This window comes from Emydura macquarii, unplaced genomic scaffold (assembly GCF_026122565.2).
Source record: "Emydura macquarii macquarii isolate MOO-44397 ecotype Brisbane River unplaced genomic scaffold, CSIRO-AGI_Emac_v2 contig_2914, whole genome shotgun sequence".
Taxonomy (NCBI): domain Eukaryota; kingdom Metazoa; phylum Chordata; order Testudines; family Chelidae; genus Emydura; species Emydura macquarii.
Genome location: NW_027133051.1, coordinates 32,241 through 59,428, shown reverse-complemented (window position 1 = coordinate 59,428; position 27,188 = coordinate 32,241). Strand labels below are relative to the sequence as shown.

The following is a 27,188-nucleotide window of genomic DNA, read 5'->3' as shown; positions in this document are numbered from 1 at the left end:
TTAGACTGGAGTGACTCAGCGTCAGCCCGCCGCGTGCGCGGCGTAGGAAGCCCTTGGCTAGCAGAGAGAGCGGGAAAGGTACAGCAGGCCGGCCAGCTGGCTGTGTTCAGAGCCCCCCCAGGCCAGAAGCATGTCTCTAGCAGCCCAGCGCCCCACGTGTCTTTGTTCCTCTCTGGGGACAAACAGGGTCACCTGGTCTCTCCGGACTGGCTCCGTTCTTCCGCAGAGGGCCAGGGTCAGTCAGTAGCTGGGTGACAAATTGCTGGGCTGTGGGCTGGGCCCAGGCCCCACCTGGATCTCTGGATTCTTCTGCAAAGAAACCCCTCCCCCGCACCCAGTTAATCATGCAGCACGTAGGGGAAACTGAGGCACGCCCAATATTCATACAAAATATTCTGAAAAAAAATCCCACTTGGTCACAGGAGGAGAGTGTGCGCCCTTGGGCGCGTGTGTGGGGTCGTGGCCGTGTGAGCATTTGGACATGCAGAAACTTCTGTGTGTGCGTGTGCATTTGTGTGTTGTGTGGGTGTGTGCATGTGTGTGTGTTTGGGGTGTGTGGTGGGGTGCACATGTGCAGAGTGTCCCAGGTTGAGCCGGCCGGTCGCTCTCCCTACAGCTGTTCCTGGGGAACTTTGACGACTCGACGCCGGTGGTGAGGACTTTCCAGCACATGATCCGTGCCCGGCACGTCCGCATCATCCCCCACGACTTCCACCACGGCATCTTCTTGCGCGTGGAGCTGTTGGGCTGCGAGAGAGGTACACAATAACATCAGCGCAGCCATGCTGCGTCGGGCAATGGGCCAGCTAGCCCAGCGTCCTGTCGTGCGACCGTGGCCCATGCCGGGAGCTTCAAAGGGAATGAACAGAACAGGTGATCATCGGGTGATCCACCCCCTGTCGGCCACTCTCCGCTTCTGGCAAACAGCAATCCCTGCCCATCCTCGCTAATAGCCATTGATGGACCTGTCCTCCATGCACTTATCTAGTCCTTTTTAAAACCCCAAATATAGTCCTGGCCTTCACAGCATCCTCCGGCAAGGAGTTCCACAAGTTGACTGCGCGTTGTGTGAAGAAATATTTCCTCTTGTTCCTTTTAAACCTGCTGCCTATTAACTTCATTTGGTGACCCCCAGTTCTTGTGTTATGTGAAGTAAACAACACGTCTTTATTCACTTTCTCCACACCAGTCAGGATTTTATCAACCTCTGTCATATCCCCCTTAGTCGTCTCTTTTCCAAGCTGAAACGTCTCTCCTCATACGGAAGCTGTTCCACACCTGAATCATTTTAGTTACCCTTTTCTGTACCTTTTCCAATTCCAATGTATCTTTGTTGAGATGGGGTGACCAGATCTGCACGCAGTATTCAAGGTGTGGGCGTATCATAGATTTATAAAGAGGCAATACAATATTTTCTGTCTTATTATCTGTCCCTTTCCTAATGATTCCTAACCTTCCGTTAGCTCCTTTGACTGTCGCTGCTCATTGAGTGGATGGTTTCAGGCCACTACCCACAGTGACTCCAAGATCTTTCTTGACTGGTAACAGCTAATTTACACCCCATCATTTTATATGCATAGTTGGGATTCTGTTTTCCTGTGTGCATGACTTTGCATTTATCAACACTGAATTTCATCTGCCATTTTGTTGCCCAGTCGCCCAGTTTTGTGAGGTCCCTTTGTAACTCTTCACAGTCTGCTTTGGACTTAACTATCCTGAGTAATTTTGTATCATCTGCCAACTTTGCCCCCTCACTGTTTACCCCTTTTCCCAGATCTTTATGAATGTGTTGCACAGGACTGGTTCCAGGACAGATCTCTGGCAGGACACACCACTATTTACCTCTCTCCATTCTGAAAACTGACCATTTATTCCTACTCTGGGTTTCCTGTCTTTTAACCAGTCACTGATCCAGGAGAGGATCTTCCTTTTATCCCATGACAGCTTACTGTGCTAAAGAGCCTTTGGTGAGGGACTTTGTCAGAGGCGTTCTGACAATCTAAGCACACTGTATCCACTGGGTCAGCCTTGTCCACCTGCTTGTTCACCCCTGCAAAGAATTTGTGTAGCTTGGTGAGGCGTGATTTCCCTTTACAAAAACCACGTTGACTCTTCCCCAACAAATCGTGTTCATCTGTGTCTGATCATTCTGTTCTTTACTATAGTTTCAACCAATTTGCCTGGTACTGAAGCTAGGCTTTACCAGCCTGTAATTGCCGGGATCACCTCTGGAGCCTTTTTAAAAATTGGCGTCACATTAGCTATCCTCCAGTCATCTGGTACAGAAGCTGATTTAAATGATAGGTTACGTACCACAGTTAGTAGTTCTGCAATTTCACATCTGAGTTCCTTCACAACTCTTGGGTGGAACCATCTGGTCCAGGTGACTTATTACTGTTTAATTTATCAGCTTGTTCCAAAACCTCCCCTAATGACACCTCAATCTGGGACAGTTCCTCAGGTTTGTCACCTAAAAAGAATGGCTCAGGTGTGGGAATCTCCCTCACATCCTCAGCTGTGAAGACTGATGCAAAGAATTCATTTAGTTTCTGCACAACAGCCTTATCTTCCTTGAGTGCTTCTTTAGCATCTCGATCGTCCGGTGGCCCCGCTGGTGGTTTAGCGGCTTCCTGCTTCTGGTGTACTTTAAAAACTTCTGCTGTTGCTCTTTGAGTCTGTGGCTAGCTGCTCTTCAAATTCTCTTTTGTCCTTCCTAATTCTGTGTTTACACTTCACTTGCCAGAGCTGATGCTCCTTCTATTTTCCTCAGTAGGATTTAACTGCCACTTTTAAAGGATTTAACTGCTTCTTTGACTTGGTTGGTTAGCCAGGGGGGCCCTTTCCTGGTCCTCTTGCGCTGGTTTGTCATTGGGGTATACACTGAAACTGAGTCTCTGTGATGGTTTTTTAAAGCGTTTCCATGCAGCTGGCAGGGATTTCACTTGTGGCACTGACCTCTTGGTTTCTGTTGAACTAACTTCCTCATTTCCGTGTAGTTCCCCTTTCTGAAATGAAATACTACCGTGGTGGGCTGCTTTGGTGTCCCCCCGCCCCTCGGGCTGCTAAGTGTTAGGGTGGTATGGTCACTATTACCAGGCAGGTCAGCTCTATTCCCCGCTTGGACCAGACCCTGTGCTCCACTTAGGACTAAATCAGGCATTGCCTCTCCTCTTGCGGCTCCCTGGCCCAGGTGCTCCAAGAAGCAGTCATTTAAAGTGTCCAGAAACGTTACCTCTGCAGCCCGGCCTGAGCTGACGTGTGCCCAGTCACTGAGACCCTGCAGCGCTGCCTGTCTACCTGGCCCTGCGCGGGGACCTGGCAGCACTTCAGAGAATGTTACCCTGGAGGTCCTGCACCTCCATCTCTTCCCTAGCAGCCTAAATGTGGCCTGCGGGACCTCTCCCATCCTCCCCTGTGTCACTGGTACCTGCCTGTCCCACGGCCGCCGGCTCCTCCCCAGCCCTGCACGCAGTCTGTCTGTGCCTCGAGAGATCCGCTACCTTCCCGCCCGGCAGGCATGTCACCGTGGGCCCCCCTGGCATTGGGGGGGTAGTCTCTCAGGGCGGGGCTGATGCGTCTCCTGGGAGTGACCCCGCCCACTCTTCTCCCTCCCTGCCCCCACCCAGTGCCCCCCCAGCTGCCTGGGGCACCGACCGCGCCGCCGGCCTGGAGGCCCTGCCGCACCGGGGAGCTGCAGTGCCGCAACGGACGCTGCGTCCTCGCCGGGCCCCGCGGCGTCGTGTGCGACGGAGTGGATGACTGCGGAGACCTGTCGGACGAGCTGCGCTGCGGTGAGCCGGGGGCCGGGCGGGGCGGGGCAGGGCCGGCCCTGCAGGATACAGGTTGGCCCCCGAGCGGCTCAGGGCCTGTCTTGGAGACTCGGACTCAGCGTCTGCCCGTCCCGCAGCCAGGGCAGGCTGGCGCTGCCGTCTCACGCTGGGCTGCGCTGGGCTGACTGGCAGGGATTGCCGGGGGCGGGCGTCTGCACGGCCTGCGTCTGTCCCTGGGGCACGGCCTCGCCAGGGGCGCCTACTTCCACCCACTGCAGAGGTGCCGTGGGGGGGCCCTGAGATCAGGGCGCTCAGTTCTGTGCAGCTCTCCACCGGGCGCCCGGCTGCCCCCGGCTTCTCGCCTCTCGGAGCAGGGTGCTGGGGGGACGGAGGTGCCCAGGGTCTATTGCCTGCAGCGAGGGACATCCACCCCTGGAGTCCGCTCAGCTGCCGTGCTCCCGGCAGGGAACCCAGAGCCCCCAGGGCTGGGGGGAGCCAGCGGGGAGCAGGCAGCCGGGCCCCTGGGGGGCAGCCGGGTTCTCAGTGGGGAGCCGTGGCAGGCGGTGCAGGCTGCTGGTGGCGGTGGTGATGCTGTGGGTGCAGCAGGGCGGGACCCGGCTGGCGTGTGCACCCTGCCGCGATGTACGCCGCCTTGCACCGACCAGACGGCCTAGTGTAGACGGGCCCTGCAGGGGGCTGCGTTCCGGCTGGGCAGTGGCTGTGGGGCTGTTGAACAGCTGCCAGCGGGGGCAGCATCTCGGTGCTGGGGCGCGAGCTCTGCGAACCGGCCCTCGTTCTGGGTGCGTCAGCCCCGTCTGCTCAGCGCCCGTCTCCGGGCCCAGGCCCTGCCGGCCCAGCTGCGGCCGGGCGCCGGCGAAGGAGGGGCAAGGCTGCAGACGCAGGAAACATCCCCCCAGCGTTGGTCCTGAGCCTGCGACAGGCTGAGACGCTGCCTTGGCGCCTGCTCCCCGTTCCCCCGCCGGCTCCAGCTGACCCGGCTCCTGCCCGGCGCCGGGCTGGCCTGTGCCGTCTCCGCTCCCGCGCCGGGCTCAGCGCCGCTCGGCCCGCTGACCCCCCGGCGCCGTGTCCCCTCGCAGGCACAGGCCCGTCGCTGGGGCCCTCCGCCCCCTGGCGCTGCCCCTCTCCCACTTCCCCTGCGTGCGCTCCGACGGCTGCATCGAGGGCTCCCGGCGCTGCGACGGCGTCGCCGACTGTCCGGACGGCACCGACGAGGCCGACTGCGGCGCCCTGCGCGGGAGCCCGGTACCGCCCGCCAGCACAGCCAGGTCCAGCACGCGGGCGGCGGGGTGTGTGGGGCGGGCTTGCCTGGGCCCCAGGGTGTGGGGGAGACGGCTGGCAAGAGGGCGGTGGGGCAGCTCTGTGGGCCCCAGCCAGCCCCCCCCGGGGTCAGCGTGGGCGTGATCCCCACTGCCTGCCCCATGGCCTGAGCCGTAGGGAGCCCCCCCGGGTGCTGGGAGGAGATTCCCCAGCTGGATCCGTCCCAACACCCCCTCCCCAGGGCCCAGCCCTTGGGACCCCTCCCCACCCAGGGACCCAGCCCCCAGTTCCAGCCCCCGGGACCCCTCCCCTGGTGTCCCCTGCCCACCCCGATGCCCCGGCCCTGCTGGCCAGCAGGGATGTGCTGCCCTGGGCACCCCTGGGGGGCTCTGCCTGGGGGGCTCTGCCTGGGGGGGCTGGTATGGCAGCCATTCCTGGCAGCTCTCCCTAGCATCCCGGGGCTGAGCGCAGCGGCCTGGGCCAGGGGTGCCCCCAGCGCGGTGGAGAGGGGCTGCCCCACTGCCCCGGCAGGAGCCCCCCGGCCAGCCCCAGGGAGGCGAGATGAATTAACCCCTCTGCTCTGGTTCTCTCAGCAGCGGGACCCGGGGGGGAGCTGGCGGCCTGAGTGCTCCCCCCGAGGAGGTGAGAGACCCTGCAGCGGGGGGGGGAGGGGCAATGGGGGGCAGAGGGAGGAGAGGCTGGGGGAGGGGGCAGAGTGGTCCCTGGGGCCGGGTGATGGTGGGGCACGGGCAGGCACGGGGGGCACGGGGGTGCCGGTGCCGGTGACAGCTCTCCCCTGTGTCGCAGGTGTCCCCCGGGACGGAAGGCTGGCTGTTCCCCGGAGGTGTCCTCCCCACCCCCTCAGGTACCGCCGCCCTCGCGGGGTGACCCGCCGTGGGGCAGGGGACGGGGGACGGGTGCTCCGGTCTGGGCACGGGGGAAGGGAAAAGGGGGGCCCACGACGGCTCTGAGCTGCCCCTGTCCCCGCAGGCCCCTGCCATGAGCCGCTGGGCCTGGCCGACGGCAGGATCCGCCACCAGCAGCTGAGCGCCTCCTCCCACCGGGACGGCAGCCCCCCGGACGCCGGGCGCCTCCACGCGGCGCCCCACACGTGAGCGGCCCCAGGGCCCAGCGGGGGGCAGGGGGAGGGGCACGGTGCGTTCTTCCCCCGACGGACCTGCCCCAGCAGCAGGGCCGAGTTCAGGGAGCGCGGTCAGAGCCGCCGGTCCCCACGGCCCCCCTGGCCACGGAGTCTGTGTCACCGCCCCCGGGTGCACACGCAGGGTGCTCTGGGGCCACCCCTGGGACTCTCGCTGGGCCCCCCCCCTCGGACGGGGACTGCCCCCCTTCCAGCGGCCCAGCCCCGGACATGCCTCCCCCCACCCCGGCCTTTGTCTGTTTTCCCGGGCCAGGAGCAGGTCACTGATCCCCCCAATGCCACTGTCTGGGCGCAGGTAGCTAGGGGCAGCCGCACCTGCTCCGAGGTGGGCACGGCGCCGATCACGCCCCTCCCCCCAACACCAGGTGTAGTAATACACGGGGGAAACTGAGGCAGGCAGGGTTCATTCAGAACATTCCCACTTGGTCACACCTGGCCTCCCCCTCCACTCTTGCAGTTGTGCGATACACGGGGGAAACCGAGGCGCGCACACTGTTCAGGCGAAGCATTAAGAAAATCCCCATGTCTCACACTGGATGGCCCTCTCTGGCCAGCCCCCCTCAAGCGAGCGCTGGAGGGAAGGGGGCAGCAGGGGCGCGGGCGAGTCCAGCCCACCGCTGTCCGGGGCTTGGTCCTCGGCCCCGCTCAGCCGGTCCCACGTGTGGGGAATCGCACCCCTGGCTCGGAGCAGGCGGGGCCTGGGGGTCGACGGGAGGGTCTCAGCTCCGGGGAGGGAGGTTTCCGGGCTGCCTCGTGGCTGGTGTCCCCCCCGCGGAACGGGGCCGGGCTCTGCGGGTCCGGGGTCTCCCCAGCGCCCTGCTGTCCCCGCGGGGTCTGCCCAGGGGCCGGGAGGGCCGAGCTCCCTGTGTGTGCCCATGGCACGTGGGTCCCAGGGGCCCCCTTTCCTACTGGCGGGAGGGGGGGCCCTAGAGGGTCATGCGCCGGGGGAGGCTGTGAGCCGCTGCGGAGCCCCCCCAGGCCGCCTGCCATCTGCTGGGAGGGAGTCGCTGGCGGCCCGGCCCTGGCATTGCTCAGTCTGGTGGGAGACTCCCCGCCCCGGCCGCCTGGGACCATGGGGCACTCGCTCAGGGCTGGCGCTGGGCCTGCCCCATGACTTCCCCTCTGCCCCTCCGCAGCGCCAACGCGGAGCCGGGCTGGAGCCCCCTGGGGACGGACGGCAGCCCCTACTTCCAGGTGGACTTCCTGCAGCCCACCTTCGTCAGCGCGCTGATCACGCAGGGCGGGGCGCGGGCCGGCGGCTACGTCACCAGATACCGGCTGCAGTACAGCCGGGACGGCGTGCACTATCGCACCTACACCCAGGTATCCCCTCCCCTGCCCCCGGGCGACAGCCATGTGTGGGGCACGGGGGGCTGCATGCACCACACGAGCAGGGCAGCGGGCCTCCGTCCCCCGTGCCCAGCACGCTGCGCCCGGCCGGTCCCGCGCATGCCCTGCCCTGGGTCTGTCTGGTCGAGATGCAGCGTTGCAGGCCGGGGGGCCAGTCGGCTCCGGGGGCGGATGCTGGATGCCCCATAGGTGCCACCCCCAGGGTCCCGGCAAGTCCCCAACGTGGCCCTCGGCCGCGTGGTCAGAGCCTGAGGGGTGGGTGCAGCCTGGATGTGGAGAGCCCCCCCACACCCCGCCTGCCCCGCCCGCGGTCCGGCTCCCGGGCTGACGGCTCCCCCCTCGCCCCTCCGCCAGGTGCTGGAGGGCAACTTCGACGGCGAGACGCCGGTGCGGAGGGAGCTGAGCCCCGCCATCCTGGCCCGCACCCTGCGGCTGCTGCCCGTGGAGCATCAGCGCAGCATCCGCCTGCGCGTGGAGGCGCTGGGCTGCCCCTGGGGTGAGTGCGGCTCCCTCCGAGCACTGGGGGGCTGGGGCCCCGTGGGGCTGAGGGGGCCTGGGGGGCGCCCTGCTTTCCCTGCCAGGTGAGGGCTGGCTGGCACCAGGCCTCGGCCCTGCCCGTCTCTGTCAGGCGACGGAGGGGGCCCCCTGCTCCCCCGGGGCTGAGCGCCTGGGCTGCCCTGAGCCGCCGGAGCCGGGGGGAGTCACGCGCTGGGAGGGGCTGGGCAGTGGGGGTCAGTCAGGGCACGGCAGGGGCGGGTTGGCCGTGGCCCTGGGGAAATGTCCCGTTAGCCCTAGGGACGTGCAGGCAATTGTTACCCCCGCCCCGGAGGTGTCTCGGGGCCCTTTCTGTCTCCCCCAGCCCTGCCGCTTCTGCTCGCCCCCATCGCCAGCGTCGCCAGCTGTGGGCCCGTCCCGCCCGGCTGGGCGCCCTGGGCACGCAGGTGGGGTATGGAGGGGAGCCTCCCCCACTGAGCTGTCTCGGATCTGTCCCCCCAATCCAGCATCTGCCCCAGAGAACCCAGAGCGCACGGCTCTGCCTGGGCGTGGGGTCACCCGGACTGGGGGGGGCGCCCCCCTGCGGGTGGGGGAGGGTGAGCGCTTCGGGGCTGGCTGCAGGGCCTTCTGGGAGGAGTGGGGATGTGCTAGGTGGGGGGCAGGATGAAGGGACTTAGGGGGCAGGACAGGAGATCTAGGGGGCAGCTCAGCCAGCCCCCTGCCCCTCCCCCTGCCGGGTTCCTTCTCTCCCCCAGGTGCTGCTCCGCTGGGGACCAGACCCACCCGCCCCCAGGCACCTCTGGGCAGCCCCTGCTCCCCCCGGCGACGCCCGTCCCAGGAGCCGGGATCCCCAGCCAGCCGGTGACGCTGGCACAGCCGACGGGCACCACAGCAGCCGGTGAGGCTGGGCCGGGCACCCGGCGCTGGGTCCCCGTTAGCATCGGCCAGGGTGCCTGCAGGGGAATGGCACCCGCCCTGCCAGGGGGCGGGCAGCGGGGGCAGACGGGTGATGGGGGGTCGGGCGGGGGGGCAGGCGGGTGACGGGGGGAAGGCAGAAGACAGGGGGTTGGCCTGTCACTAACGCCTGTTCTGTGTCTGGCTCTCCCAGGGCAGGAGCCGGGAGCCAAGCCCACGCCGGGGACGACAAGGCCCGGAGCCGCCGGCACCAAGCTGCCCCAGCTGAGCACAGCTCGGCCCCGGGGGGCCCTGGGACCCCCGGCTCCGGAGCGCCCGGACTGGCAAGCACAGAGCCCGGGCGGCCGGGGGAGACTCCCAGCGCCTGGTCCCCGGGGGCTCCGGGCATGGCCGCTGTGACCGTCTCGGCAGTGGGTCCCGGGCCTGGCACCACGTGGCTGCCCCCCGGGCCCTCCCAGCCCCCCACCACGCTGGCGGGTAAGCAGGGCCCCGCCGTCCGGCGCCAGGGCTGGGGGAGAGGGGCAGGGCCGGGAGGGAGCCGGCTGAGCAGTGCCCCCCCTCGCTGCCCGGGCCTGGCCCTGCCCATCATTACAACTGGGCGCTGTGCCCACAGCAGGCGTTACCCGTGTCCCGGTCAGGGTCCCCCCAGCCGGGCACCTCTGCCCGCCGTGTCTCACGCTGGCAGCTGCGGGCTCCGCGCCGTCTGTGTCCCCAGAGAGCTGCCCCCAGACCCGCCGGCCCCTCCCTGCAGGGCTTGGGGTCCAGCCCCACACCCCTGCACCCTGTGGGTGCCACGCGTGAGGGGACGCAGGGCCGGGCTGCTGGGGGCGGGAAAGCTGGGGGGTTCCCTGCCAGCCCCCCAGCCCTGTCTTCCTCCAGCAGGGCCGCCCTTCCCCCGGCTCCTCTGCACCCAGGGCCAGTTTGCCTGCGAGGTGCTGGGCTGCGTGGAGGCCGCCGTGGTGTGCGACGGGCAGGAGGACTGCCTGGACGGGTCGGACGAGTGGCGCTGCGGTGAGTGGGGGGCTGCCGGGGCCGGGGAACGTGCAGCTGGGCCTCCTCCACGGCCGGGGTGGGGGGTCCCCTCGCGGCCACTCCTGCCATGGTGCTGGAAGCCCTGCATTGACCTGCTGGCACGCCTGGCCCCACATCCTCCTAGGCGACCCCCTGCCCGGTGTCACGGACCCACAGGATTGGGGACACGGCCCCGGCTTTGGGACGGTCTCTGGGGGGCCCCTGCACTGGGCCAGGCCCCCTGGGGTCCCGCTCTTCCTCCAGCGTGAGCCACGCAGCCTCACCCCCCTCGGGCTGGACCTCTGGACCTGCAGCGCCCCTGCCCCCCAGAGACAGACGCCAGTGGAGATCGGCCCAGCCCCAGGGAGCAGCCCCACTGCCAGCGTCTGCAGGGACACGCGGCCAACGCAGGCACCAGGACACGGCTTAGTTACAGCCTAGTCCATCCTGGTTACCCAGAGCCCAGCCAAGCCGTGTCCCCCTTGGCTCCCACTCTGCCTCCCCCCCACTTTGATCAAGTTCCCAGGCCTGGCCCCCCCGGCCCCGCCTCAGCCCTTCGTCCCGGGGGTCGCACCGGCTGGCTCCCAGCGAGGGGCTGGCCTCCCGCGGTCCTTAGCTGCTAGGCACCAAACGGCCCGTGACTGGATTTGCCCCTGACTCGGGGGCGCTCCATTGGCCTGGCCCCTCATCCTGACATCAGGCACCCCTGCCTCTGGGCTCTGCGGAGAGCAACCAGCCCAGGTAGCAGGGCAGCGTATGGGGAAACTGAAGTACCCCTAGCGTTCGTAGAAAATGTTACCAAAAATTCCCGCTCCGCCACACCCCGCGCTGGTCCAGCCTTCTCCCCCGGGCTGGGGCTGGGCTGGGCACGCAGGGGGCAGGTTACCCCACTCCCGAGGAGGCAGGGCTCTGAGCCCCCAGTTCAGACCATGGCTGCAGACTGATACGTGGGGTGCTGAGCGGCCCTTCTCCAGGGGCCGGGCCCTTCAGCCGACGGCTCCGCTGGGTGTCAGCCTCTGGCCTTCCGCCCCCTTCGACATATGCCAGCGTGGGGCTGGGGGCCACCCCTGATGTGGGCACCCGTGGGCAGCCCAGCAAATGCTGGCGAGGCTGGCCCGTGAGTGGGCTGCGGAGTCTCCGTGCTGTGGGTTGGGGGCGCTGGGCCAGGCCCACGGCTGGGCCCTCGCTGACCTTGCCCCTGTCTGCCTTTGCAGGGGGCCCCACCGCCTGGGCCGGCCCCACCGCGACCCTGGCCACCCCGGCAGGCCGCCCCAGCGTCTGCTCTGCCAAGCAGTTCTCCTGCGGCAGCGGGCAGTGCCTGGCTCCGGAGAAGCGCTGCGACCTGCGCCCGGACTGCCAGGACGGCTCGGACGAGAGCAGCTGTGGTACGCGCGGGGCCCCTGCAGCCGGAGCTCGGCCCCCCCGGCACAGCTCCCTGGAGCTGCCCTGCCGACGCCCCCAGGCAGCCGGCCTGAGCCTCCGCGCAGGGAACCAGGCCTGCCCCGGGCTCCGGCAGCCGCCCCTTCCCCTCCCGCTGGCTCCCGCACCGGCAGGACATGGCCACAGCCACGGAGAACCTGGGACCGGCTCCGGGACCTGTCCAGGGCCCTGGTTCCCTGGCAGATCCCGGCCATGGCCACGGGCCCCAGCCGGCATGTCCCCCCCAGCTGGGTTGGGGGACGGTCCCGGGGCTGGGCTGGCCAGAGCCCTTGTGGGGCTCTCGCCGGGGCCCCCCTCTGAGACCCGTCTCCTGCCCCACCAGTGGACTGCATCCTGTCTGCCTGGAGCGGCTGGAGCGAGTGCAGCCGGTCGTGCGGGCTGGGCGTCACCTTCCGCCGGCGGGACCTGCTCCGCAACGCCCTCCCCGGGGGCCAGTGCGAGCGCCAGGAGTTCGACAGCCGCTCCTGCTTCCTCCGGGCCTGCCCAGGTGAGCCCCACGCCCGGCCCTGCTGGGAGCACGCACCCCCCCAGCCTGTCCGCCCGGCCCCGCTGCACAGCCTCTTGGACGTGGAGATGGAGGGCGCGGCACAGAGCCCCACGCCTGCTCTGCCGGGTCCAGCCAGCCGTCCTTCCCGGCTGAATCCCCCCAGGGCATCCCACTGTGCCCGACTGGCTCATGGGGGCTGGCCCAGCCCCTCTGCGGGGACCCTGCCAGTCCCGCTCTGTCCCGTCCCGTCCCGGCACAGCGCCCGGCCGGAGAGCCCCGGGCTGAGGGGGACTCGGGCGCGGTGGCCCGGTGGGGCTGGGTGCAGGCTGGGGCCGTCCAGCTCAGTGCTCACCCTTCTCTCTGGGCCAGTGAATGGTGCCTGGGCCCCCTGGGGCGAGTGGTCGGACTGCGACGCCGAGTGCCGGGGCGGGGTGCGGAGCCGGACCCGCAGCTGCGCTGACCCCCACCCAAGAACGGGGGCCAGCCCTGCCCCGGCGACGCCGTGCAGACGGAGCCCTGCAACCTGCAGCCCTGCGGGGATGCCCGTGGTAAGCTGGCTGCGGGGCCGGGGGGAGCTGAACGGGGGGTGCTGAGGGGCTTGCGCAGGCATGGGGGGGCCCAGGGGTGTGACTGGGGACTGCCAGGCAGAGCTCGGCGAGGGGCAGGGCTGGGAGGATGAATGGGGGGCCCCGGGAGGGGCGAGGGGGGCCGGGTGCAGACGAGAGGCTCCGGGGGCGTCTCTCCTGAGCGCCTTGCGCCCCCCCAGACTGCGGCCCCGAGATGGTGCACGTGCAGGCTGTGGACTGCGAGCGGGGCCTGGTGGCGCCGTGCCCCCAGTCGTGCCGGGAGCTGGGCACCGAGAGGAGCTGCCACAGCCACTGTGTAGCGGGTGAGTGGGGCTGGGGGGCGGCGCTGGGGGGTGGCAGGCGGCAGCGAGAGTCCAGATGCCCCCCTGCCAGTGGGGCCGGCCTCATACCACGGCTGTTACCCTGCCTCTGGGCCCCTTTCCCCTCTGCCCCGGCCTCTCCGCTGGCCGTGCCTCAGTCGCCCCAGGCTGGCAGGGGACGGTCGTCGGGCACTCCCTGGCACTGAGGCCTCTCCACGGAGCTGCTCCCTGCCCGCCCGTGGCCCCGTCGTCTGGAACCGCAGGCCCCTCCCTTGGCGGGTGACTCTGGGTCCCTGCTGGGGGTTCGGTCCCCGGGCGCCTGGGATCCCCCCGCCCACGAGCCCTGCCCTGCCCTGCCCTGCCCTGCCCTGCCGAGCTCACAGCGTCTGGCTGGCGTTGGCAGGCTGCCGGTGCCCCCGGGGCTCTACCTGCAGGAGGGTGGCTGCGTGAACGTCAGCCAGTGCCACTGCCACGTCGGCCAGCAGCGGCGCCTGCCCGGGGAGGTCTTCCTGCACCAGAACTGCAGCCAGTGGTGAGTGCCTGCCCTGCCCGCCCTGCCCCTGCCCCTGCCTGCCCTGCCCACCCTGCCCCTGCCCCTGCCCCTGTCCATCCGCCTCAGCCCCTGCTCGCCCTGCTCCTGCCTGCCTCAGCCCCTGCCCGCTCTGGGCCCTGCCTGCCCGCCCGCACATGCTGCCCCCAGCCAGGCGATTTCTGTGCGTTCCCTGCCCCGACGGGGCCTCGGCTCCCTGCCCTCGGCTCCCTCCTTGGAGGATCCTGGCTGCCGCCTAGCAGGTGCTGCCCTGCCCCGTGCCTGCTCCACGCCGCCTGCAGCAGCCCTCCCGCCCCAGCACCTTCCACGCCCGAGCGGTGGCCGGGGGCCATGTGCAGACACGCCCGGCGTGCTCCCCGGCTGCCCCGTCCTGCCCCATAGCGCTGCAGCGGGCACAGGCCCTGCTGAGCCGTGCCATGGCTTCCTGTGCCGCGCTGCGGCCCGGCTGTGTGCGCCCTGGGCTCCGGCTCAGCCCTGCCGAGCGCCGGCGATCAGCGCCTTGCCCACGGCTCCTGGAGCGCGGCTCGGGGCTGGGCCCCGGTTGGCTCGCGCCCTGCGGTGCCCGCGTGAGCAGCGTGTGCGCCAGGGAGCCAGGGCCGGCCCCCCTGAGCCTGCGCCCCCTCCTCTCCGCAGCGTCTGCCTGGACGGGGCGGTGACGTGCGATGACCTGGCCTGCCCCGTCAGCTGCGGCTGGTCGGCCTGGTCCCCGTGGGCGCCCTGCGACCGCAGCTGCGGCCTCGGCATGCGGCAGAGATTCAGGTGCGGCCGGCAGAGCCTCCCTCGCGCGGGCGGGGGTCCAGGGCCCACGGCGGGGGCGGCCCCAGGTCCCAGCAGCAGGGCCATGGCATCCGTCGCTGGGGCTCACGGTCTGGGCTGGCTGCTCAGGAACCCCAGGAGAAGCAGAGGCCGCAGGGGGGGTGCAGGGCTCGGGGGGGCCTCGCAGTCGCCGTGCTGGGGGTGCCGGGCCGCAGGGAGGGAGGTGGGGCTCAGTGGGGGGCTGGGCTGCGGAGGGTGGTGGGGGGCTCAGTAGGGGTGCTCGGAGATGTGCTGGCTTTCAGAGGGGAGTGGAGACTCAGGGGCCACCCCTCAGCCCCCTCAAAGCTCAGCCGCCCCCCAAATTCTCTCACTGAGCCCCCAGCAGGGGCAGCGATTCCTGCAGCGGGAGCCAGCGGGTGGAGGATCGGGGCCCCCCCTCACGGCGGTGTTTCCCAGGGCCCATGGGCTGCAGCCCCCCGACAGCTGGTGCCCCTGCTGGGCCTTGCCCCCCTAACGACCTCCCCCCCCCAGGTCCCCCACCAACCCGGCCGCTGCCCACGGCGGAGCCCCGTGCGAAGGGGATGCGACAGAGGTGCAGGAGTGCCACACGGCCTGTGTCTCTGGTACGTACGCCGCCCGGCCCCGGGGCAGGACCCCCCCCTCTCCGGCACACGGTGCCCCACAGGGCGGCACTCCTCCTGGGGTCGTGCAGAGCATCCTGGGCATGGGACCCAGGCGTCCTGGCAGCTCTGCCAGCCGGGGGTGGCATCGGCGGCTGCTCCATGTGCCCTGGTCCGGGGCCCTGCTTTCCCGGGAACCACAGCCCGGCGCCGGGTCCCCTCCACCCCGGGGGTTTGTCCGTAGCCCCCCCCACCCCGGCAGAGGCTGGGCTGTGGCGCGGCTGGGCAGCACTGATCGGCTCCGTGCCCCCCAGAGCCCGTCAGCCCCTGGAGCGACTGGACGCCCTGGTCCCCCTGCTCCAAGACCTGCTTCTACGACGTGGACCGGGTCGGCGTGAGGAAGCGCTTCCGTCACTGCAACGGCACCGGGGAGGGCGTGGGGCACTGCCAGGGGGCGCCCGTGCAGGAGGAGCTGTGCGACACGCCCCCCTGCCCCGGTGAGAGCCCGGCCGGGGGGCAGCCGGGACGGGGCGGGCCTATGGGGAGACGAAGGGCCATGACTGTGTCCAAGGGCAGCCTGCCGAGTGGGGGCGGGGTTCTAGGTCCTGAGGAGGGAGGGGTACCCATGGGGGCGGGGTGCTGGACCCCCAAGGATGTCGGGGTTGCTTTGATAGGGGGCAACCCACGAGAAGGGAGGGGTTCAGGACGGCAGCAGGGAGATCCATGGGGTGTGGTTCTAGGCCATGGAGGTCCATGGGGTGGGGTTCTAGACTCTGAGGAGGAGGGGGATCCAAGGGGCAGGGTTCTAGGCCCTGAGGAGGGTGGGTTGCTTCGGGGAGACCGACGTGGCACCGAGGGGAGCCCCCAGACCCGGCTCCTGTGCTCAGCCCGCGCCCTCTGCCCTGCTGTCCTGGGGCAGTGGGAGGCGTCTGGACCCCCTGGGCGGCCTGGTCCCGCTGCTCCGCCACCTGCGACGCCGGCGTCCAGACCCGCAACCGCACCTGCTCCAACCCGGCCTACCGCGGGCCCGAGTGCTCCGGCCCCCTCGTCCAGACGCGGGACTGCAACAGCCAGCCCTGCCGAGGTACGGGGGCACCCCATGGGGCGGGGGCATTGCCGAGGTACGGGGGGGCACCCCATGGGCTGGGGGGCCCTGCCAAGGTATGGGGGGCACCCCATGGGGGGCATTGCTGAGGTACAGGAGGGATACCCCATGGGGCGGGGCGGGGGGCCCTCCTGAGGGATGGGGCGGAGGGGTCACCCCGATGGGCTGAGACACGGGGCCCTGCCTAGGTACGGGGGGGGCCTGCCATGGGACAGGATGGTGGGGGGGGCGGGCTGACCCCAATGGAGCTGTTCCTGGGGGTCTCTCTCCTGCCGGCTGCCCCAGCTGCCGTCCCAGGCCCCTCCCGCCCCATAGCGAGAGCCCCCGGGGCGCCCTGCTGCGGCTCCGTCCCACCCTCTTTCCCCTGCCTTGGCAGCGCGGTGCCCGGAGCCCATGACCTACCGGACGGTGGAGGAGTGCCGGCGAGGGGGGGGCGCCTGCCCGCGGCTCTGCCTGGACCAGGGCGCCGGCGTGGAGTGCGCCGCCCGCTGCTACGAGGGCTGCTACTGCCCCGAGGGCCTCTTCCTGCAGCAGGAGCGCTGCGTGCCGCCGAGCCGGTGCCCGTGCTTCCACCGCGGGCAGCTGTACCCGCCCGGCCACACCGCCCCCCTCGACGCCTGCAACAACTGGTACGCAGCCCGGCCAGCCCCTGCCCCTCGGGGCAGCCCCTCGCCACGCTGGGCACGAGCCAGGCGCCCGTTCCCGGGGTCCCTGCCGCAGCGAGCCTGCCTGCCACGGGCACCCCGGGGCTGCTGCGGCTGGCTCTGGGGGGTGGACTCTCCAGGCATCAAACTGAGCCTCTCCCCGTCTCCCTTGCAGCACCTGCGTGGCCGGGGAGATGGTGTGCAGCACGGAGCCTTGCCCAGGTAATGCTGGCCCTGCCTGCGAGCCCCGGGACCCGGGCGGGACGAGGGGCTGGGGTGGGGCACAGGCTATGGCCAGGAATTCAGGTCCCATCCGGCCCCGTCCTACCCGCCTGCCCGGCCCCACTGAAACAAGGGTGGGTCTCAGGCCGGTCCCGCACAGACAGGGCCCCTTGCGGGCTGCCCCCAGGACGGGCTGAGGGATGCTTCCTTTGGGGGGGGCTGGGGTGGGACTGGGACGCCCCCTCCAGCCCGGGATAGGGGTAGGCTGGGGTCCCCGGGGCTTTGCCCGGAGGGCTAACTCTGCCCTCGCCCCAGTACACTGCGGCTGGAGCGGCTGGACCGAGTGGAGTTCCTGCAGCCGCAGCTGCAACGTGGGGACGCGGCGGCGCTACCGGGCCGGCTCCGATCCGCCCGCCGCCTTCGGGGGCCGCGACTGCCGGGGCCCCAGCATGGAGGTCGAGTTCTGCAGCCAGCAGCCCTGCCGGGGTGAGTCACCAGGGGCCCCCGGCCGCCCCCGCCCATGGCCAGAAGGGGCTTCCCGGGCCAGGGGGCCAGGGCTCCCCACGATGCCCAGGGCCAGGAGGAGAGCGGCTGGGGTGCTTCTCTGCAGCAATCTGGGCACAGCCCTGCCCTGGGGCTCAGGGTCACTGGGGCTGGGGGCTCCAGGGGTCAATGACGCTGTGGAGGCAGGGGGCAATTCTGGGTCTCTGGCCCTGGGGGGGTCTGGGGTAGGGGGATGGCTCCTGGGTCTCTGGCCCGGTTGGGTGGGGGGTGTCTCTGGAGCAGGGGGGTCTCCTGGGGTGTGTGTGCCTGCAGCTGTCCCCCTCTCCCCAGCAGGCCCCGGGGCGGAGTGGGGCCCCTGGTCGGCGTGCTCCGTGCCCTGCGGGGGCGGCTATCAGAACCGCACACGGGCCAGCGCGGTCCTGCACCGGATCGAGTTCACCACCTGCAACCTCCAGCCCTGCGCCGGTGAGACGCTGTCCGTCCGTCTGTCTGTCTGTCTGTGTGTCCCTCTGTCTGTCTGTCCGCGTGTCTTTCCATTTGTCCGTCTGCGTGTCTCTCTGCCTGGGCCGTGGGCTCTGTCGGTAACGGGGCTGCAGCCTGAGTGATGGAGGCCTTTCCTGCCCCGGGGTCAGCGTCCTCGAGCCACGCTGGTTCCCCCGCGCCCTCCCCGATGGCCGTATGCCGGGCTGCAGCCAGGGAGCCGGGGCCAGCCCGGGGCCCACCCAGCCCAGCCCCGGCTCCGCCATGGGCCAGGGGGAGGCGGCAGGATCCCAGGACGTGCCGGCCGGTAGCGGGTGGTTAATTGCAGCCTGTCTCCGGTGGTCAGAGATCGGCTGCAGGGTCCATTTCTCCGCCCGGTGGGCGAGGAGTTGGCTTTCCCGCTCCCGCGTCATCCCCGGCGTTTACTGACGGCGGGTTCACCGGCTCTCGTGTAGCCTCTTCCCCCAGCCGGGCCGGACTCGCCTGAGTCACTTTGTGCTCCCTGCAAGCGCTGCTGCTCCCCTGCTCGCCCCTGGCCAGGCCACTGCCGTACTCAGCCACGCGGGCGTGGGGCCGGAGCCTGGCGCTAGCCTCTCCCCCACCCCCCTGCCTCTCCCCCTCGCCCTCTGCCTCTTGGCCAGGGTTTGGCTGGGTGGCTTTTAAAAGCTCCGCTCCAGGATTTATCCGGGGGAAGGTCTGCCCTGTGTTTGTCAGGGAGCCGCAGGTCAGGCTGGGCCCCAGCCTTCGGGCAGCCCTGGGAGGAGCCGCTCAGCGCGCCCGACCCCCAGGATCCCTCTCCCCCGCCCAGGCAGGCCACGCCGCCTCCCCACCTGCGAGAGGGAGCCTCTGGGCTCCAGCCCCCTGCTTCAGCCATGAACTCTGCCCGGCGAGTGCCCCTGGGCTGGGTCCTGGGGGAGCCTCATCCAGTCCGCCCTTCACTGCTTGACTTGTCCATTGATCTGGGTCGGCCTCGGCTGGTCCAGTCGGCTCAGCTGGCGCCTTCCCCCCCCTCCCCCCCCCCCCCCGCCCCCACCCGTGTCTCAGCCTGCCCTGAGAGCAAGCTTAGTCCTTTTCCCTCCGCTGGGCAGCCGTGCACAGCACAGGGGAAACTGAGGCACGCATAGGCGCCATCAAAAAATACTACAAAGATTCCCCACTTGGTCCTGGGGCTCCGTGGGGCTCAGACTAGGGGATCATCACGGTCCCGTCCGGCCTTGGAGCCCGCGGTCCGTCACAGCGCTGCGCCTCTCCCCGGGACACCAGGCTGGGCAGGCAGGGCTGGCTCTGGGTAGAACTGCGGTGGGGGGTCGGTAGGAGCCGCTTCTCGTCAGATGGTGCAGACCCCGGTGCCCGGCACGGGGCCAGGGGCTGGTGTGCTCCTGTCTGCGGTGCTGCTCTACCCCTGCCCGCCCCTTCTCGCCAGGGGAGATGCCCGGCGTCTGCCCGGAGGGGAAGCTGTGGCAGGAATGTGCCGACGCACCCGCCTCCTGCGCGGAGCTGGGCACGGAGCCCCCGGCCGACAGGCCCTGCCAAGCCGGCTGTTACTGCCCCCCCGGCACCGTGCTGCTGGTGAGTGAGCGAGAGCCCCCCCGCGCCCCGCCCGTTAGTGCCCCTCTGCCCCTTTCATCCCTTCCTGCGGGAAACACGTCGCCCTTCCCGCCACCGCACGTCACCGGCTGGTCTCTGACCAGGTCTGTGCTGATCCAGGCCGGTCTGAATTCCACCCCTGCCCCCCAAGTGCCTGCACCCCCTCCCCCCCCGCTAGGTGAGCTGCACGTCTGACAAACCCACCCTCCACGCCCTTCTCCACGGCGTTAATGAAAATACTGACTGGCCCCGGCCCCAGGGCCGAGCCCTGTGGGTCCCCACGGGAGCCGCCCTTCCAGTTCGACGGTGCCCCCCTGAGAGCTGGGCTCCGAGCAGGGTCTTTCAGCCCCCTCGTGCGCCCCCCTTACGGCCGGTTCCCCGGGCCCCGTCCTGCGGGACTCAGCGAAGCCGCACTAACAGCAGCTCCCCTGTGCCCTCGCCTGCAGAACAACCGGTGCGTGGCGGAGTCGGGCTGCCCCTGCGCGGACGCCGGCGTGCTCTACGCCCCGGGAGACGTGGTGCCCAGGGGCTGCGAGAACTGGTCAGTGCGCCCTGCCCCCCGGGGCTCCCCGTCCCCAACCCTGCCCCCCCCTGCTCCGGCCGGGGCCTCGGCTCTAACCAGCCGCTCTGTCCCCCGCCCAGCTCCTGCGTGGCCGGCCGGATCGCCAACTGCTCCCGGGCGGCCTGCGAGGACGGTGAGCGTCAGCGCGCTGGCTGGGTACCGCACGGCTGGGCGCTGAGCCCCCAGAGGCAGGGCCAGGCGCCGCGGTCCCACACGATATCCCACCCCTCCACCCCGCCACCCCCAGCCCAGATACCCCTTGCCCCGTTCCTGCCCCGGGCCCTGCCCTGGCCTGCCGCACCGTGGCTCCGTGGGCCCTGGCTGGCCGACCCCAGTGGTCCGGGTGGCAATGGGGCGGGCGGTCCCCGTCCTGTCAGCTCATGGCACGTTGGCGTCTCACCCACGGCACCCAGAGCTCCCAGAGCCGGAGCCAGCTCTTGCCCCATGGCAGGGCCAGGCCCCATTCCCTGAGGCCCCCCCACCAGGCGCTGCGTGGCGCAGACGGAGGCTCCGGCCCCACAGGACGGGCGTTGCCCCGGGAGGGGCAGCTAAGGCCGCCGCGCGGGGCAGGCTGCGGGGCTGGCTCGGTGCGTGCCCGGCGCCGTTTGGCAGCCTCTGAACATCGTCTGGCTTCCCCCCGGGCAGTGAGCGGCGGCTGGTCAGACTGGACGCCCTGGAGCGAGTGCTCGGCCTCCTGCGGGCTGGGGCTGCAGACCCGGTTCCGGTTCTGCACGGCCCCCCCTCCGTCCGGGACCGGACTACCCTGCCTGGGGCCGGAGAGAGAGGAACAGCCATGCCACAGCCAGCCCTGCTCCAGTGAGTGTGCCCCCCAGCGCCGCGAGAGCCCCCCACCACCGCCAGGGCCCCCTGCCCCCACCAGACCCCCCTGCTCTCCCAGCCCCTCAAGAGCCCCCTACCCTGGCCGCCCCACAAGCCCCCCACCCTGCAGCCAGCCCCTGCCCCAGCTGGCCCTGCGGGGGTGTCCCGCTGCCCCAGCTCTCCGTGCTGCAGGCTGGCGCTGGAGGGGCTGGGAATGGCGCTGGGGGGGCTCCAAGGGGTGGGTGACCCAGGCCCCTGCCCAGCACTGGGGGTCCCTGGCCGGGGGACAGAGGCGGGGCAAGGGGTCAGGCTTCCCCTGACACACGGGGTGCGGGGTCCCCAGGGTGCCCCCAGCCAGCCCTACGGGCCCTGGCGCCCGCGCCCCCCATGCCAGGGGAGGGGTGGCAGGCCTGACGGCCGTGTCTGCACCCCAGGGAGCGGTGGCTGGGGCGAGTGGAGCCCCTGGACGCGGTGCACCAAGAGCTGCGGCGGGGGCCTGCGGAGCCGGGCCCGAGCCTGCGACAGCCCTGCGCCCCGGGGCCACGGCGACTACTGCGAGGGGCCCCCCGCCCAGGTGGAGGCCTGCCACGCGGGGCCGTGCCCAGGTAGGCGGGCGGGCCGGGGGGAGGGCAGCTATCCTTGTGGGGAGGGGCAGCTCTGTGCAGCCCCGCCATGCCCCAGCGTGGTGCTGGGGAGCCCTGGGCTGCAGGGGGGGGGGTGCTGGGCTGTGGGGGCGGGGCAGGGGCCTGGCGGGGGGCGCTGGGCTACAGGGAGGGGGGGCATTCCTGCTGACCCCAGGGCTGTGCTGCCGGGGGTGCCCCTCAGCCGCGCCCTCACCCCACGCCTCTGCCCCCCTGCCCAGCTCCGGACTGCGCCGCCGTGGAGGGCTCCGTGTACAGCCGCTGCGGCCCCTCCTGCCCCCGCTCCTGCGACGACCTCTCGGTAAGGGAACCGATGCTGGGGGGGGGTTTGGGCGAGCTCCCGTAGGGCCCCTGCTCCAGCCCTGGCCCGTCTCCCCTTTGCCGGGGGCGCGGGTGCCTCTTGGGGCACTGGGGTCCCTCCATGCCCCCCGCACTGCCCCCCGCGCAGTGACGGGCGTGTTGTCGCCTGCCCCGGCCCAGGGGCTGGGAATCGAACCTGTGTGTGTCCGGCAATGACCGAGGGACACCCCAGCCCCATGCCCGGGGCTCCCCTGCCCCCCGTGACGCCCCCTCTGCCCCCAGCACTGCGTGTGGAGCTGCGAAGCCGGCTGCTACTGTGCCGGCGGGCGGGTGCTGAGCGAGAACGGCTCGGCCTGCGTGGAGCGGCAGGACTGCACCTGCCTGGACCTGCCCAGCAGGCAGCGATACCAGCCGGGGGAGACCCTGGCCCACCGCGACGGCTGCAACAACTGGTGAGCGGGGCTGTTCTCAAGAGCCGCCCGCTGCCCCCTGACACACAGTCCTGCCCTGCTCTGTGCACTGGGGCAGGTGGCTGGGGGGCAGGGGGTGCTGGGGGCGGGTATCCCCGGTGGGAGGGCGAACCAGGGTGCAGGGGGGGTATCCCCAGTGGGGCAGAGGTTCTGTCGGGGTGTGGTGCCGCGCCCCAGAGGTGGCTGCATGGCGACGGCGGGTGAGAGCTGCTCCGGGGCAAGGTGCGGACGTGCTGGGCAGGGGGTGTCTCCCGGCGGCCGGGGGGGGGGGGGGGGCGTGCTGGAGGCGCTGGGGTCTGCTCTGACTTCCCGTCAGTCTGCCCCAGCCCTTGGTGCCCCCCCGCCACACCCCAGCCTCGCTGCCCCTCCTCTCTCTCTGCAGCACCTGCTCCCGGGGGACGCTGCTCTGCACCAGCCTGCCCTGCCCCGGTGAGTCCCCGGCGGCGGGGGCAGCCTGCGGGGGGAGGGCCGGGGGTAGGCGTGGGGCGGGGGCTGCTGGGGGATGGAGAGTGGCCCACGGGATGATGGTGCCCCCCAAGGTGTGGTGGGGGTTGCAGAGGGGCCCAAGGGCAGGGGGGGACCCAGGGGACGTGATGGGTGGGGAGAGTCCCAGGCCGGACACTGATTGGGTGGCAGGTTGGAGGGGACGCGACTCCAGGGCTCTTGTTCCCCCCTCTGTTAAATGCGGGGTCCGGGGGGAGCCGGGCTGCTGTGAGAGCCCCCGTGAGCGGCCCTGCTCTGCTCCCCAATCCGCAGTGGCCGGCGGCTGGTGCGACTGGTCGCCGTGGACCCCCTGCTCCCGGACGTGTGGCAGCGAGGTGGTGACGCGGTACCGCGCCTGCGCCTGCCCCGAGCCTCAGCACGGGGGGGCCAACTGCACCGGGGCGCAGGAACGTCACGGAGACGCCGCCACCCAGGTCCAGCACCAGGAGTGCCCCTCGGCCGCCTTCTGCCCAGGTACGGCCCCAGCCCCGCGCCCGGCTGGCGTCCACCTCTGCCCCCCTGGGTATGGCCCCGCGCCTGGCCAGCACCTTCCCCCTCCTCCCAGGTGCATCCCCAGGCTGCATTCTCCCCGCCCGGCATGGCCCCGGGGCAGCATGCTCCCCCACCCCGTCTCCTGCATCCCACCGGCGGGGCAGGGTCCCCGCGTCGCTCGGGGTCTCTGGCAGGCCCAGCGAGCTGTGCTCACCTCTCCGGCCCGCTTTGCAGTGGACGGCGGCTGGAGCCCCTGGGGGCCGTGGTCAGCCTGCGCCGCCTGCGCCGGGGAGTCGGCACGGAGCCGGGAGTGCAGCAGCCCCCCCGCCCGCTTCGGGGGCCTGCCCTGCCCCGGAGAGAGCCGGCAGAGCCGCGCCTGCCACGACGGAGACGCCGGGTGCGAAGGTGAGCGACCAGCCCAGACCCCGGGCAGTAGGGCCAGCGGGGCCCGGCCGGGGTAAATGGGCCCCTGTGTGACCAGCTCCCCCCACCAACCCCTGCTCCCATCCCGGGGTCACCGGGGGCTGTCCAACACGCACACTGGGGTGTGAGCCCGGCCGTCCCCTGCACGCGCACAGCGGGAACTGGCGCTGGGCTGGCCTGGCACCATGTGGTGTGCCCGGGACCCCATCCTCATGGGAACGCGCCCACCTCTCGCCGCTTTGGCTGGGCACCTCCCGGGGCGGGTGGGGGGGGCAGAACCTGCAGCTGGTGCCGCCGGGCGCTGACGGGGGCACAGAGGCCGCTCAAGGCAATCTGCCACCTGGGCAAATCTTTCCTGTGCTCCCCCCGCCTGCCCCGAGCTCCTGCAGCTGGTGGGGGGCTGGCAGGACAGAGCCCGGCCCGGAGATGCAGGGGATGCTGGGCCCCGCAGGATGGGAACGGTTCGACCTCCCGGCTGGGCTGAGCTAGGCCAGGCCAGGATGAAAGACCCTCCCCCCGGCTCGGCCCTAGGCCTGCCAGCAGCTGAGACTCACTCCCTGGTGGGCAGCACGCCCAGCCGCGGCCGCCCTTCCCCGGTGGTTGGCACCAGCTGCCCCCGGCTCCAGAGGGAGCCAGTCCCAGCCTGGCCCCCTGCGCCCTTCCAGAGGAGCCCTCTCTGTCGGGTGCAGAGCCACGCGCTGGCAGCCCCTCCAGGGCCTGGGCGCGTGGGAGCTGACGCGGTGGCCAAGGCAGAGGCCGCGGGACCCGCGGGGCAGCGGGTGGCAGGTGCAGGCTGGGTGCCAATGTGGAGCCGGACAGGTCACTGCGCTCACGGTGCCACCGGCAGCCGTCCCGAGCTGTGGCCGTGACACCGCCCGGTGCCAGAGTCCTACAGGGATCGGGCCTGGGACCCCTCGGGCGCGGCCAGTCCGGACACTAGTGCTCGGAGTCTGCCCCCCCCCCCCCCCGGGTCTGCTCACACCCGCGCCGCAGCCTCTCCACTGGCCCCGCAGGGTCCAGCCCCCCTGCTCCGCCTGAGCTCCCCCCACAGGACCCCCTGGATGGGCCCCGGGAAATCCTCCACCCACAAAGGGCTGGACACCCGCCTGCCGTCAGGCACGATGCCAGCCAGCGTGGGAGTCGGGGGTTGTTAGTTCTCAGGTCACGACGCAGAAGGACTTTGCCGGCCGCGTGTCTAGGGGTTACAGCAGTGACCCCCTGGGGAGCCCCATTCTCGGGGCTCCCTTCTGGCCGGGCCCCCATGGGCACTGACCCCCAAGCCACCCCCTGACTCATCTCCCAGACCCTCCCCAGTCCTTTGTCTCCATCCCGGGCTAAGTGGCCTCTCCTCTGGATCTCCACCTGCCCCACCTGGCTGACTGAGGAGGACAAAGGGGTCTGGCCGGGGGACGTGTGGCTGGGGCAGGCCCATCCGCCTTCTGGTGGCCTCCGCAATGATCACACACCCAGGGCCCATCGCCCAAAAACACAGGAAGCATATGGGAGGGGGAAACTGAGGCACACATCCTGCACCCAGAGAAACCCCCCAAAATACCTCCACTTCGTCACACACCCATGCTGGGGGCCAGAAATGCTGCCCTGGCAGCCCGGCTGCGGGTGCGCCCTGCTCTGCGGAGACCCAGCTGGCAGCTGTCCCCCACCCAGGCTGCCCAGCCAGCTTCATCGGCCGCCCTCGCCCGTCTGCTGCCCTAGAGTGGCCGGTGATTTCCTCCCGTCTCCCACCCGGCCTCAGAAGCGCTCCCTGCGCGGGCCGGGCACCGTCACTGCCTGCCCCCCACGGTTCGGGGCAGGGTTTGCCCCGGCAGCGGTGGCCGAGCAGGCGAACGGGCCGGGCGCTGCAGGGGGTGCGGGAGGGGTGACCCCAGCTCTCTGCCCGCAGGCTGCGGCGGGGGGCAGGTGTCCTTTGCCTGCGGCAAGCCCTGCCCCGCTCCTGCGAGGACCTGCAGACGGACACGGCCTGCCTGGACAGCCCCCCGTGCCAGCCCTCCTGCGGCTGCCCCGCCGGCCAGCTGCTCCAGGATGGGGCGTGCGTGAGCCCGGCCCAGTGCCGCTGCAGGCACCCGAACGGCTCGCTGGGTGAGTGCGGGCCGGGGGCTGGAGGGGCCGGTGCCCGGGGGCCGTGCAGTCTCCCGGGGCAGGGAGTGAGCCGGGCGCCGGGGGGCAGTGTTTGTGGGGGGGAGCGGTGGGACGGGGCGTGGGGAGGGCACGGGGCTGGGGGGTGCCGGGAAGGTGCAGGGGGTTGTGGGGGGTGGGTGGCTGCGTGTGTGGTTCTCCAGGAGGGTGAGCGCCCACCTGTCTTTCCGCAGGGGCTCCGGAGCAGCGACCCCTCTCCGGGGCTGGCCCCGTCCCGTGGCAGCACCTGCAGCCCGGGCAGACGGTGCACGGGCCCTGCCAGAACTGGTGAGTGCAGGGCCGGGGGGCAGGTGCCCCCTGGCCAACCCCATCGCCAGGGCCCCGCTTAGCACAGGGCGGCTGCGTGACCCAAGGAGGGGGCGGGTTCGCAGAGCTGGAGATCTCTGCCCGGGGGGGCCTGGGGCATTGCCCGAGGAGGGCGGGGGCCAGGGCCCCGCTGTGTGGGGCTCTCCTCTCTGGCTGCGTGGTGGGGGGCTGCCCCCCCGGGGCGGTAACGCTCTCTCCCCTCCCCGCAGCACCTGCACGGATGGCCACCTGCAGTGCCGCGCCGACCCCTCCTGCCGGCTGGACGGCAGCTGGGGGGCCTGGGGGCCATGGTCCTCCTGCCCCCGGGCTGCCAGGAGGGGGCCCAGTTCCGCTTCCGAGCCTGCGATAACCCGGCCCCCCAGCACGGGGGCCGGGGCTGTGCCGGGGACAGCCAGCAGCAGCGCGCCTGCCAGCGGGAGCCGCCCTGCCCAGGTGAGGGGCAGGGCACGGGGGGCACCGCTGAGCCCTGCCGGGGAGGGGGGCATGCACTGGGGGCGCTGAGCTCCATGCCCCAGCACCGTGCGGGGGGCACGACTGTGGGGCACATCCCAGCCGCTCTCCAGGGCAGCGGGGGTCACTGTGGCACCCACAGCCCCTGACCAAGCCGGGTGCCCAATGCGCCGGGTGCTGTACGTGTCTGGGACGTCAGGGCTCTGCCCCAGGAGCTCCGCTCTCGGACCAGGCCCTGCTGGGGGGCAGGGGTGCGCCCCGGGAATGGCCAGGGATCAGTACGGGCAGGGGGGAGCCGGCGCTGGTGTTGGGGGTTGTTGTACCCGGGGTCTGCTCTCTGCCCCCCGCAGAGGAGGCGCCGTGGAGCGACTGGTCCCCGTGGGCCCCGTGCAGCGTCTCCTGTGGCGGGGGGAGCAGATCCGCACGCGCCGCTGTCGCCAGCCGGACTGCCCGGGGCTGGCCGTGCAGAGCAAGACCTGCCGCACCCAGGTCTGCCTCGGTGAGTGACCCCCCCCCCGGGGAACAACTGCCCCTGCGGCCTCCTTCTGGGGAGTAACCGCCCCATCCCCTGGGGAGTAACTGCCCCTGTGCCCTCCTCTGGGAGTAACCGCCCCACCCCTGGGGAGTAACTGCCCCCTGCGTCCTCCGGTAGTGACCCCCCCGCCCTGCCTTGGTGCGTAGGCCCCCCCGGTCACCCCGTTTCCACCTGCTTAGGGTGCAGGGTTGGGGCGGGAGGAGGGCTGGGGCTGGGGCTGGGGTTGGTTCTGCAGCACCCCCGGCGCAGGGGGAGGACGGCTGTGGGGCAGGCCCGTGGGGCAGCCCCCGGGGC

At 70.7% G+C, this 27,188-nt stretch overlaps 1 protein-coding gene across 1 annotated transcript in view; it reads left to right on the top strand.

The window, feature by feature from the left end:
- Window positions 1-616: 616 nt before the first annotated feature.
- LOC137167281 (SCO-spondin-like) overlaps window positions 617-27,188 on the top strand; it is a gene marked incomplete at its 5' end in the record, with an annotated part of 47,685 nt that continues 21,113 nt past the window's right edge. The window contains 42 exon segments of the mRNA XM_067569369.1: window positions 617-758; window positions 3,627-3,791; window positions 4,508-4,574; window positions 4,868-5,033; window positions 5,856-5,913; window positions 6,039-6,159; window positions 7,344-7,530; window positions 7,912-8,053; window positions 8,417-8,498; window positions 9,161-9,444; window positions 9,850-9,978; window positions 11,193-11,363; window positions 11,741-11,905; window positions 12,275-12,361; window positions 12,364-12,453; window positions 12,672-12,794; window positions 13,195-13,203; window positions 13,206-13,323; window positions 13,975-14,100; window positions 14,629-14,720; window positions 15,032-15,214; window positions 15,637-15,801; window positions 16,199-16,451; window positions 16,642-16,688; window positions 17,004-17,174; window positions 17,505-17,657; window positions 19,096-19,241; window positions 19,706-19,800; window positions 19,902-19,954; window positions 20,467-20,637; window positions 21,503-21,582; window positions 21,864-22,033; window positions 22,434-22,480; window positions 22,808-23,008; window positions 23,261-23,431; window positions 25,350-25,394; window positions 25,397-25,546; window positions 25,777-25,870; window positions 26,119-26,207; window positions 26,210-26,341; window positions 26,710-26,769; window positions 26,772-26,858. Coding sequence (XP_067425470.1) covers window positions 617-758; window positions 3,627-3,791; window positions 4,508-4,574; window positions 4,868-5,033; window positions 5,856-5,913; window positions 6,039-6,159; window positions 7,344-7,530; window positions 7,912-8,053; window positions 8,417-8,498; window positions 9,161-9,444; window positions 9,850-9,978; window positions 11,193-11,363; window positions 11,741-11,905; window positions 12,275-12,361; window positions 12,364-12,453; window positions 12,672-12,794; window positions 13,195-13,203; window positions 13,206-13,323; window positions 13,975-14,100; window positions 14,629-14,720; window positions 15,032-15,214; window positions 15,637-15,801; window positions 16,199-16,451; window positions 16,642-16,688; window positions 17,004-17,174; window positions 17,505-17,657; window positions 19,096-19,241; window positions 19,706-19,800; window positions 19,902-19,954; window positions 20,467-20,637; window positions 21,503-21,582; window positions 21,864-22,033; window positions 22,434-22,480; window positions 22,808-23,008; window positions 23,261-23,431; window positions 25,350-25,394; window positions 25,397-25,546; window positions 25,777-25,870; window positions 26,119-26,207; window positions 26,210-26,341; window positions 26,710-26,769; window positions 26,772-26,858 — 5,287 coding nt within the window.